The sequence below is a fragment of the Eutrigla gurnardus genome, assembly GCF_963514095.1.
Source record: "Eutrigla gurnardus genome assembly, chromosome: 6".
NCBI classification, from domain to species: Eukaryota; Metazoa; Chordata; class Actinopteri; order Perciformes; family Triglidae; genus Eutrigla; species Eutrigla gurnardus.
The window spans coordinates 3,520,672-3,533,710 of NC_139920.1; the positions used below are offsets into that span (position 1 = coordinate 3,520,672).

The following is a 13,039-nucleotide window of genomic DNA, read 5'->3' on the forward strand; positions in this document are numbered from 1 at the left end:
CCAAGCACAAGACGGGCCATGCCTATTCCTGCCTTCTACTTCCTCTGCTGTGTTTGTGTGTGCCCCCTCCCACAGGACCCTCCTTCACCAACGACAAAACTGGGACAAAGCCTGAGGAATAGGAGAGAAAAGGACAGGAGCAAGAGATAAGGACGGGTGAGAGAGAGTGAGATGTGGGAGGGTGAGCAGGTCAGGACAGACAGAACGATGGAGACAGACCTGAGGGAACGGCACATCCCGTGCAGAGGGCGACCAGATGGAAAGACAGAGACACAGGGAGAAGAAAGCGAGGGGAGTCGTGAAGGAAAACAGTGGAAAATGCACCTTCTGTGAAGTGCCTGTATCTTGATGAGTTTCACACTTTCAAACAATGGAGCTTCTATTCTAAAGCCCTCCGGAGTGAATGCTGCACACAGAAATTTCAGAATAATGCAACATGTTGAAATATTTCTGGAACTATTTGAGATATTAAACAGCTTGTACACGCGCTGGGAAATGGCCTAGTTTGCAGTTAAGTGTCCTAGTTTGGGTTTTAAAAGCCCAATGCTTAATTCAACATGGGGAAAACATAAAGGGATTTCCAACCCACTACAGAGACACCTGAAAGAGTATTTTCCCCCTCCTTTGTTTTACAAGGCCTGTCACTTACAAGGGTGACTCGTTGATTCCATGAAGCACACAAGCGGTGTGCTGTAAGACACAACACATACAACGCAGCAGGTTTAGTTAATGAATTACCTCTTTTCGTCATTGAATATGAAGAAACCATAACCTTGGTGCCATCTCGTCATTGACGGAACATATTTTGAAATCGTTTTTATGAACACAAATCTGTGATGTCAGATTGGCAAAAGGATAATGAGATGAAAGGTCCTCACCCCTTTGCCTGCTGCCCGACTCACATAGCACCCAACCCATATGCCTGTAGCTGTCGGCGGCGGATTCGTGAGGATTTGAGGGTGGTGCACTGGGCGGTTTGCAGCCAAGTGTGAAGAAATACAGATGAGAGTCAGGACCTTCAGAAAATGGTGGGCTGCACCCTCCAGGTTGGGAGCGAGTCACTGCACCAAGCAAGGGAGTTCAAGTATCTCGACGTCTTGTTCATGAGTGGCGGCAAATTGGATTGTGAGATGGACAGGCGGGTCAGTGTGGCATCAGCAGCGATGGAGGCGTTGTACCAGACCATTGTGGTTGAGAGGGAGCTGAGCTGGAAGACAAAGCTCTTGATTTACCAGTCATCTACGTTACAACCACCTATGGTCACAAGCTTTGGATAGGATGAAAGAATGAGATCACAGATACAAGCTGAGATGAGCTCCCTTGAGCTCACACATCCGGAGGGAACTCAGGAGTAGAGCTGCTGCTCCTTCACGTTGAAAGGTGCCAGTTGAGGTTGTTTGGGTCCAGGAGGAGCTGGAGAGTGTTGCTGGGGAAAGGGAGGGACGGATGGACCAGTCTCATGGAAGGTTAGGAAGGAGTCACAACATTAATTGATTGTTTTCACGAACAGGCATGGTTGGGAGGGTCATTTTAAAGAATTACTGATTACTTGCTAAAATACGTATTCAGTAACCTAAACCAAGTATCACAATATTAAAGTAAGGTAACTTGATTACTTTCTGTGACTTTTGGATTACCTCCATACCAATTATGCCAATAAAGAGCTTGTCCTTCCTTTTTCATGAGCGACAATAGCAGTAATTATGCACATTTACCTAAAATGTACTTTGTTTAGTACATGCCGTTCACACTTCACACTTCAATTCAACTGGGGCGTACGTGTTAATGTTTCCTTATATATTTCCTTATATCCACCAGGGCCACTTACGTAAACTGGAAGCAGCCGACATTTAAACAAGTGAACCCAGAACCTGCTTCTATTCTCGGAAACAGACGGGATTTGATATAAATATGCACATTCGAATGTTTTTTATTGGAGTTACACAGTAATTTTAGATCAAATAAACAATGCGGTGATTTTCACAAGGTTGAATTACAGAAACCCAGAACTATACGCACTGTTGCAACACGAATAGCAGTGAACGGAGGTTAAAACAGGAAGGCTGACACTGCAGACATTGATGCCAAGGCGGGGGATCTCTGCTGATGGAGAGAAGTCCAAACTAGACTGCTATGGTACTTGTTGCAAGTCCTAAAAGGTCTCACATGTTTGCAGAACATTGTGATTCCTTCCTAAATGTCATAGAGGAGCCAAAACAACAAGACATAAATATTGCAACAAGCTGCTCTACCAGCTCCAAACCAATGTTGAACCAGTGTCTGACACTGTTCAACTTGTGATGAATATCTCCATCTGATTGTAGTTAATAATATTAATGTATTTGTATTTTGTATATATCTTATTATTCAAAGCGTTATGATTTGTGGTTTATGAACTTTCCTTCACCCTATTGCATGTACTTCTGCATAAGCTTGTGTTACCCATGATGCTTTTTGACAAGCCGCAGGGTTGAGGCATGAACATGGCGCAGTCAGCTGTAGGATTAGGTGGAGACAGATGTTGTTTAAACACAGAATGAACAAGGAGAGAATAATGCACCACAAATAATTATTAAGAACAACTGCTCTTTTGCTCGCTTTTTATCCGTGTATTCTTAAAAAACATAAATTATTAGTATAGTTTATAGTGTATGTCTTTTTCTTTCTTTGTTTATTTGATACAAGGGACAGATACAAGTCATGTGGATTGTGCAACAATCCAACAGAAAGCATCATAGCATTTATAGCCTTAGCTAATTTCCAATGCCCGTCCCTAGAGGGGCCTTTAAAATAACTTACAAAAAGAACATGTTTAAGAAAAACATCCTATCCATTCATCCATCTATCCAATCAACCATCCATCCATCTGTACATAAGCGATAGCATCCTATCCATTCATCCCTCCAGTCAGCCATTCATCCCTCCAGTCAGCCATTCATCCATCCATCCATCCATAAATATTATATATTTATCAATATTAAAAAGATAATAATTTCAGGTAGATCTACATGCCTCTGAAATTCATAGAAGCATTTGTAAAAATTGTCATTGAACGTTAATATGACATTCAACAAGAGTATAAACTACATCATTTTGTAGTTCTAAAATCATCCTTACATAAAACATGGCAATCCAGCCGTGACAGATTCCCACTATTATACATGTCATATAATATTGTGTCTGTGATCTCGCAACATGAATGCCTGTGTTCTCATTTCAAATATGTGTCTGTGTCACTCCGACTTTCTTTTAAAAAAATGTTGAACTTTATTTTAGTTAGCTGTCATCTTAGTAAGTTCTACTGAATTTACTTCAATCTTAAAAATGAATAGTGAATGCATGCGGCACGGGGAGGGAAGACCAACCGTGGCGCCACTACCACTGATCTCATTACAGAGACCACTCTCCCAGCATGTGATAACTTAATGACCGTACTCCACCGCAGACATATGAAAAACACCACTTTTTTACCCACAGAAGGCTTCTTTGAACCAGGACGGCACAATCGTCCTTATGAGGACACGGAGATGAGTCCCACAGCAATTACATAGTGCGTCACTCACAGCCAGCGCTGCTCTATTGTTTGTCTCTTTGTGTCCCGGTCGTACTGTGTTTTTGTCCTTCTGACTCTAATATTACTCTGTGTCTGCCCTTTCTTGCTGCTCTTCATCACTGCCCTTCATCATTATCTGGCTCTTCATGTTGCCCCCTTTAACCTATTTCCTCTTTGTGAACTCGTCCATGGGCATTATGTGGACTGACTGCCAAAAGCTCTTCTGGTCATATATTCCCTATGAATTAAGACAAAATGTATTTGGATGTGTAGCATCATATGATACCTGAATAGATGGATGTCTTGAAATCATTAGTTGGAATTTGTAGGTTAGCAGATACAAGTTGTTTTCCAGGAAGAAAAATGAATTGGATTTTGGAAGAAATACATTTGTTTTTGATATTGTCATTTTACATGGGACACAAATAGTGGTCCCCTGGGTGACAGTCAGGGGTTTTTACACCCACACCAACCTCCTCTCTACACCGCTTTTCTTGTTACTTAACAACAACTTAACAGTTGATTTGATTGATCCCGACTGATTTGAGTCCATATCACAGTTACTGATAATGTAATTCTTCCAACCCAACCTCGTTACCGATGTGGATGCACACATCTAGCCATGAAATGAACTCACCATGATCTGTGAACTCGCACCACTGACCACACTCTGTGCTACTGAGCTGCTGGTAATGACTGGACAGAAAAACCCAGAATGCTGTTCTCAGAAGAGATTACAGAAGGACCTGTATGTGATGCTGTACATCTGATATAACTACAGCCGAGCCTCCAGTAACTTATAGTTAACTAATGTAATGTGAGCACTTACTGGTTTTGTCTCCATAAGAGTCCTTGTATATGTACTCAATCCCATCATGTCCATATTATGTAATATTTTCATGTGTGTATATATATATCTATATACCATATAACCTGTTTGTATAGACATATAATAAGGCTGCAGCCAAAAACATCAGTATTAAGGTACGTTCACACTTCACCTTGTGTTACTCACACGAGTTTGACCGCAGGGTCAGTTGTGTTTTTTTCGCTGTTGTGTGAAATCCCAGATACGCCCGACATCCTGTCTGAGTTCATAACATCATACATATCAGTATTGTGGCGAGCGATCGCCGAGCAGTTTGGTATCGGGGACGTACTGCAGTCGGGGTGAGAGAGAAATCCGACCGGCACCTGCTGCATTTACACCAATAATGTTTCATCATTCGTGGCCGTAATAAACACTATTACTGCTTTGTACATGTTGTGGAAGTCCCGGACACACCGGGAAACTAAAGGGCGTCCTGCCTGAGTTCATACCCGGAGGGAATGTTCCCATTCATTGTCTATGTAAGAAGCCGTGTAATGCCAGCGCGGAGCGGCGAGTTTCAAGAGACGGCGCCGCCCGCAAACTCTCGATAATCTTTCAAACTGAGCGATGTCAATCTAACATAAAGACAGATTCAGCAACTGCATAGCTTATTTCTCACCTAAAATGTTTTCAGAAACACATTTCGCTGAACTATTTTCGTAAAATAAAAGGGAGGTGGGAGGCTGCGAGGGGAGAACGATAGAGCTCGGAGGAGCACAGACGGGAGGGGTGTGTGTGTGTGTAGGTGGGGGGGCGGGTGGTGCTTTTTTCAAACCTTTCAAATCGTAGAATACAGCTTTAATACAGCTGAGACCTTGTTGTTTGGACCACAGACAGTCTCTGGTTTCTCCACATAGTCTGGTCTGGTCTCTGGACTAATGTGAGTTACCATCTAGACCTCTGGGGGACAACATCCACTGCAGTATGTTTTGTCTCCATTTCTGATTCAGAGACGACAGGAGGAGAATCTCAACACTGACAGGCTTTCCCACAAATGATTAGCTCAATTTGAATGTATTTTTTATTTTTTAATTATGACGGGAGCGTTGGAAGAAGTCAGGTGACGGAGTGGAAAGAATGACTGCGTATGGAGGAACACAGGACTTTCACCCAGGAGGCAACATTAACCAAATGTAATTGAAATGTGCAGGTAGGTGCAGTTTGCCCATTTGCCCCGTATGGAGTATTATAATTCATCTAAATAGTGACAACAACCATGGGTTTACAACATTCAAGCTGGGTGGTATACTGGGTTTGCACAGATTACACCTGGAGGTATGAAGGAGACTTCAGACAGTATCAGTGTTGCATTAATTAGCTGTGGGGTGTCGGATAGGCCCCACATACGGAGGCTAAGTCCTCACTGCAGCGGGTCTGAATCCAACCGTGGTCCCCCTCTCTCCCCCTTTCACTCTCACGCTGTCCTGTCTCAATGAAGGCAAAAGGGCCAAAAAACGACTTAAAAGAACGTATAAACTGGATGCATCATGTGTGGAATACATTGGGATCATTCTTTAATGTGCAAGGCAACATCATGTCTGACTTGAACATTGGTTTTCTATCATCATAAAACTAAATGTGACAAAGGCATACATGTATAAATGTACTGAATTGTTATTCATTAAAATAATGGTACAAAATCCAGCTGAATCAGCATCGGTATCACTGCATCTCTAGCCTTCAACTGGAAGTCATGACATTGGACCAGCTGCTCCTCAGTGTTCACGTGAAACTTCATCTACGTGTTTGAATTGATTCATGTTCGTGCACATGGCTAAAACACAACCCTCCTACTAATTGGGGGTATTTTAATGTCTTGCAATGAAGCCAGATAATAAAGGATATTGAATTGAGAATATGATTTCCTTTCCTTGTGTGAATGCTGATGGTTCCATTCACGTCATTTTCATCCTTACCTGTAATGTGTCACCTGTCTGCCAACTTTGAAAAACCATCTAATTGCGTTTATCTTAACCAATATTGCAATTGTGATATAACCTCTGATATTAGTGAATGATCATTTCCTGAAAAACATATTACAATGATTATGGTATGATTATTGCAGATTTCTGCAGCAAATAAATATCTTTTCCAAAGTCGGCCAGGACATCTCTGCAGCACCACAATATTTAATTAAAAATTGTATTTTGACACATATGTCGGCTACTAATATTACATCTTAATATTACACATCGGCCATATTGCAATTTGCCATAAAACTATGATTAATAGTGCAGCCCTACTGCCTTTAATAATAGTATTAATCTTCTTTGTGCACAAATGAGCTGCATATATATAGCTATACACATAAGATATGTATGTATATTCATAAAAGTTCACTTCATTATGCAGTAACACACATTTTGTGTTAATCAGCCACATTATTTGGACTTTGCACTTTTCATGAGAATAATAATACATACATTATGGAATAACAAACTAAAATGGATGTTTTCATTTAATTAAAAAAAAACCTTTTATAGCATTTTAACAGCAATGGTATGTGCATTCAAGCACAAACCAGCATGCAAAATTCATTTTAAAAGATTTACTTGTGTAGATTATTTTTTTCTGGTCAGTGTCACCATATTCCTCAACGCATCTTCATATCATCGCTGCACTATAGAATGATCAGTTACTATATGTGGGGATATGTATGACAGCCTGCATTCAAGCTGTTTGTTAGGAAATGCTGCAGTGGGTGTTGTTACATAATGAAGTGATCATGTGTTACATGTTGTCTAGGTGTCGCATAATGTGTAGTTACACGACTCTTGAACCTTCTTCTTCGTAGATACATTATGAATTACTTTACATACTGTAGAAAGAGTGGCCTACATGCCTTCATGTATGTACACTTTCATCACTGAGCTCTGCCAAAAGTGCCGACACTCTGAGAGTTCTGTGTACGAAGTGCTTAGTAAAGCGAAGCCAGAGAAACAACTTCAGTTTGGATGCTAACAAGGCCACAGATATCCGACATCTTGCTCTTCTTGTTCCTTCGTTGATGGACGCATTGTTTTCTGAACATAAGCTGCCTTTTCCATCAAACGAAACAGATCGTCTCGGTCCTGGTTTCATAAAGGTGATTCTCCACGCTGTGTGACTAATATGCAAACTTGTATAGTCTCCCAGTGTAAAAGCGGGTCCCCCCTGTGTATCGGCAACACGTTTGACGAGAGCCGAAGGAGCAGTGAGGTTAGAGTGTTCGTGTATCGGTGTGGTAAGAGGATGAGCAACGTCCACTAAGTGATAATGCAGCCTGCTGCCAAGAAAATGACATTAACACCCAGACCTTATCAAGGACATTGTCAGCAACTCTCTCTCTCTCTCTCTCTCACACACACACACACACACGCACACACACACACACACACACAAACGTATCTACACACAAACAACAGAGGCAGGGGCAGAAAGACGGAGGGGAGGACGGCATTATCTTGATGAAACAGTGCTTGATCCAGTCGCCGGAGCCAACCCCAACACAGCTCGGCCTTCTTTTAATGGAGATTACACAGTCCGGATGCAGCCTGAGCTCATCTTGTTTAACACTGCATGCAGCGACTGTGTGTGTGTGTGTGTGTGTGTGTGTGTGTGTGTGTGTGTGTGTGTGTGTGTGTGTGTGTGTGTGTGTGTGTGTGTGTGATCGAACATGTTGCTATCTCCTCACACATCAACCGTCGTTGCTGCCCACTTCCTGAACCCTGATCTGGCCATCTTGCTGACCAATGAGAGCTCACATCAGTGGACCAGGGAGCGTGGAGCGAAGCCACCTCTACCATTAACCCGCCGTCACAAGGTCTACCAATTACAAGGTCAATTCAGGGGCCTAGAAGCAAATATGTTGCTGCTAATACCTGCAGGGTATCTAATGGTCCGCATGCAGGTCGGACAGCTCTTCTCTGAAGTGGTTCTGCTCTTTCTACTTTGATTTTTATTAAATTGGCCATACATTTACTTCCAGGTAGTATTTACAAAAAGGTCTTGTCTCTTACATTTAGCATTCTGAAAACCTGCAGATGGCCCGAGTCGAGATCTGAATAATTCGTAGACCTTGATCTCCCGTTTGCTCTCTTCTGTACCGCATAGTTCTTCTTCTTTCCCTCCTAGTTCTTCGCTCTGTGGCATTGTATATATGTTGCGTTCAGGTCATACATACCTCCTTGTCTACATATTTTCTTGCCCGGTTTCCTGGCACATTCCTTGGATATTCTTTTGACTGTAAAGTGAATAAAAGACTAAAGAATAACATGGAGCCCCTGGACGCGTGATGCACACAGGAGCTGGCATGCACACACATGGACACACACACACACACACACGCACACACACACACAAAGCTGAAAGGCTGAAAAAGAAAAGAGGGAAAGGAGAGAAATAAAGATGGAGGGACAGAATGAAACGCAGCAGCTCAATCAGCGCAGCATTCAGTCGATCAGTCAGCCAGCCAGTCATTCAGCCAGTCAGCCAAATCAATCGGTGATGATCATGACAACGACTGTCTTGTTTAATGAACTGCAGCCATTGTGGCGAGGCCACAGACATGAGGGATGGCGGGGGAGGGGAGGGCCTCGGCAGAGGTGGGCTAATGAGCAAATGAGGAGAGAGTGGAGGAGCAAGAGGTAGAAGGAGGAAAGGTGGATCACGGAGGGAAAACGTTGGAGGCAGCTATGGAGACGGATGATGAGAGGATGACGTGGCCACGCACACACACAAGCACGCACACACGCACACAGACACACACACATTTACAAAAAATTGCTCTCACACTGGCATATTGTAAGAAGTGTCATGCACATTAAACATGCACAAGGTCATGCTTCCCTCTTCTGACAGAGAGACACACAGGGACAGACAGAAACAACACACCCTTCTCTCTACCAGAATGTTGTGGGTTCAGTACCCCCCCCCCCCCCCCCCCCCCTGGGCCCGCAGGCTAACTCACCATCCTCAGTGGGCACGTAGATGTTGATATAGAGGCAGTCCTCGCTCTGGTCCTGGACGTATGTGGACACCACGTCGATGCTGTTGGTGAACCACACCGGCAGCATCACGTCCGGCAGGCGGCCCTCCACAATGCTCTGAGGGCACACCGGGGCAAAGTGTGTGGCATTGCGGATCTCTGGCCACGACGCCGGCGGCTCGGGTGGCTGAAAGCGGCGCTCGCCAGTCGGCGGAGAAGCGTACGGGACGCCTAGAAACTGCACCACAGGACCCAGGATCTCGTTGTTGAGCTCCTTCTTAACGCCGCGCAGCCTGCCGTACGTGGTGGTGACCACCGGGTCGCTCTCGTCCAGTTTCTGCGCCGACACAGCAGTCGGCGACGCCTGCAGCAGCAGCAGCAGCCATATAAGAGAGGACACCCACCAGCCGCTGCTTGAGGAAGCTTCAAGCCGTACGTTTCCCATCATCCTGCTCCCAGTACGGGCAGTCAGAAGTAGCTGACACCCAGTCCTCGATTGATGCCTCCACTGGGACATAGATGCTTCTCCTTGTTTTCAACTGGTTTGCTGCGTCCTCTCTTGTCCTTTCTGACTAAAAAATAAATCCTTATTTTCTATCTCTCACTTACGCCATTCAGACGCAAACACATCCTTTTTCAAATCGAGGCAGGTCAAACCATCCGGTAGAAATACCGCAGCCATCAGTTGGAGCTTGGTTGGAGGAAAATCTGAGAAATACTCCTCGAGAGATAGCAAATATTCCCCAAAAAGGTCCTGCTTACAGCCACAGCAATGAAGTGGAAAACAGCGAGGACATCATTTTAAAGCTCCACTCAGATGGAAGACAAGTCAACGAGAGTTTCCATCATCTTGAGACGACTGCCATGTACAGCAGGAACAGGAACAGCGGTGGTAACAGTCTACCTGGAGGAGTTCACTCCGTTCCAAAGTCCGACCCCTGCAACACACAAACAAAGGAACAATCAGCATTCACAGAAGGAAAGGAAATCATATTCTCCATTCAATATCCTTTATTTTCTGGCTTGCTGCAAAACATTAAAATACCCCCAATTACTGGGATGGCCATTTGATTTGTGTTGTACCCTATATGCACAGAAATTAATCAATTTAAGAGGAGCATAACATCTATTTATAGCACATGACAGAAGGTTATATTACTCAACGGCTTAACGATGAAGGTGTCCATCAGTGTGCTTGGTGACAGATGTTTCCCTGGTTACGGTGTAGTCTCTGCAACAGTTTAATTTTATACCCCACCCTTAATGTGGCGCGCCCTCCAGAGCCGTCGCCCATAACACTCTGTGCTCAGGAGCAGCAGCTAAACTGCAGCCGACTGCAGGCAAAGGTGGATATTATGATAGGCTTTTAAAAGCCACCGCTTGCTACCGAGCGGCGAAGAATTCTTAGAAGATGTAAAAACAACATTCGAGGTAAAGGAACTCAGAATGAGTCATTTCATAATCAGCCAGCGTCGGTGTTTGTGTCTGGCAGTCGGCTTGAAATACACAGTATGACAGTATGAGGATAAAATATCTTAAGCATTATAATGTCTGTATTAACGATCAAAGATGATTATGGCTTACACTTCAGTCTCATAATATATCTTGGACACTTATTCAGGTAGATATATTTCACCCTCTTTTTGCAGCGTGATATGAATCACTGGCTCAGTCGTTCTCCCCCTCCCACTTTCATCACCGGTGGCGTGGGAGTTCCGTTGTCTAGTCGAGGTCAACAAGGTCAAAGTGTACGGGAGTGTAAAAGTGTCCTAGAAGGAGAATCTATGCTCCTTGTGCACCAATGACCTTCCCTCGCTAGCAACTGCTCAACACTCCCTCAGCACGTTGACTTTGGAGGCGGGGCTTGACTTCCACAACACACTCATCTTTTCTGGTGTTTTTCAGTTAGATTAGGGTCAGAGGTCATAGGGACTCGTCTGGTAAGATAAATGTGTCCCACATGATGCAACGCAACATGAATTGCTGAAAAGGCAATACAAATATTTTCTTTGAAATGATGTGTTCCAATTCAGGCGTACGAAGGAATGGATAGAGCTGGGCCATAAAACTACCTGGAAATGTATCATGATAACCATAATCATATAAAAGCGAGCATTTCATTGTTTTATGTGCAACAAATCACTCAAAATTCCACTATCAACATTGCAACAATTTGATCCGATAAATAGATTTTTTGATTTGTAAAGTACAAGAGCCATGCTTCATTGTATTGTATCCCTATTTAAGTTAGCAAATGGCTAACCAGAAGTTAGCCTGCTCAGCTCAAAGCAGCATCACATGTCACTATGTGAATGTAAATGTATATTTACAATGCATATGTGTGTACATGGGAGGTGTTAATCAAGGGAAGGAAGAATAACAGGTTTTTACTAGGGCTGTCAAAGTTAACGCGTTAACGCAACATCCTCTTAACGCTGTTAATTTTTTTAACGCGCGATTAACGCTCGGTATTTAAAAAAAAAAAAAAACGCGCATTGTATGATTTATGGCCGTCGGTGGAACCTGTAGTCTTGATCCAGAGGGAAGGTGCCTGTCCACAGGCAGCGGTGTTTCCCCGCGTCCCATTCATTGTCTATGTGAAAAGCCGTGCAATGCATTCTGGTGGCGTCGCGGCGAATGTCGAGAGACGGCGCGCGAGTTGGCCGCTCCTCATTTGCCTAAAGTATAAGTCAAATCTACTTAATGCTAATCAGAGGCGCCGGGCTCGACTCGCCGCCTCGGGAACGCTCGCGAACGCTCGCAAAAAGTTGTTGTTTAAAGGAGAGCGCCTGTCAATCATCCTCTAGTGGCAGCCCACCAAGCGTGCAATACTGGGAAGCGGCGCGTCCACACGCGTTTAAAATCGATTTGTGAACGGCAAATTCACCTTCAAAAGACTGCCAGATGGTTCAGTCGATAAGACCAAAGTCATCTGCGCGTACTGTGGGTATGAAATGAGCTACCATAGAAATACGTCCAGTCTGAGATATCACTTGCAAGCCAATGCACTTATATCCTAACTGTACTTATCTCCTGTTACACTATCTCCTGTGACATGTTCACTTTAATTGTTTGTGATATATTCTTATAACCCTGTTTTGATCCCATGTTTTGGTAAGGGGATATTTGAAGTGTTAAATAAACATTTTCATAAATCAAGTATATTTGCCCTTATGTTGTTAAAAGTATTAAGAATATGAAAAAAATACATTAAGGTACATTTAGAAGAAGAAAAAAAAATGTGCCAAAAAATGCGATTAATTTGCGATTAATCACGAGTTAACTATGGACAAAATGCGATTAATCGCGATTAAAAAAATCAATCTTTTGACAGCCCTAGTTTTTACATTTTAAAAGTATGAAGAGGGAACATGTACAAGGATGTACAATAATAGTGAAACTTAAAAATATAAAATAAGGTTAGTAAAAATAAATACATTTACAAATCTGCTGTGACAAGCAAGAACATTTACTGAAATAAATCCTGCTTAAGTTCTCACCTTCTAAAACCACACAAGAGTTTTTCAGTGGGAAATCTGTGTGTGTGTGTGTGTGTGTTTGTGTGATGTAGAACATGAAGGCTTGCCATCCCCACTATGTGTTTTTGATTTTTTTTTCACACTGCTCAGGAGTCAATGTTCCACCTGGA

At 43.2% G+C, this 13,039-nt stretch overlaps 1 protein-coding gene across 3 annotated transcripts in view; it reads right to left on the reverse strand.

Moving 5' to 3' along the window:
• The window catches only part of nlgn1 (neuroligin 1), a gene marked incomplete at its 5' end in the record, with an annotated part of 300,184 nt that extends 290,244 nt beyond the window's left edge, over positions 1-9,940 (reverse strand). The window contains 2 exons of one of the 3 annotated variants that reach the window (XM_084011556.1): positions 8,587-8,646; positions 9,373-9,940. In XM_084011556.1, the coding sequence (XP_083867682.1) occupies positions 8,587-8,646; positions 9,373-9,907 (595 nt within the window). The remainder of the gene's footprint in view (positions 1-8,586; positions 8,647-9,372) is intronic. The other 2 variants (XM_084011555.1, XM_084011557.1) reach the window with 2 other exon arrangements.
• Positions 9,941-13,039: the final 3,099 nt, after the last annotated feature.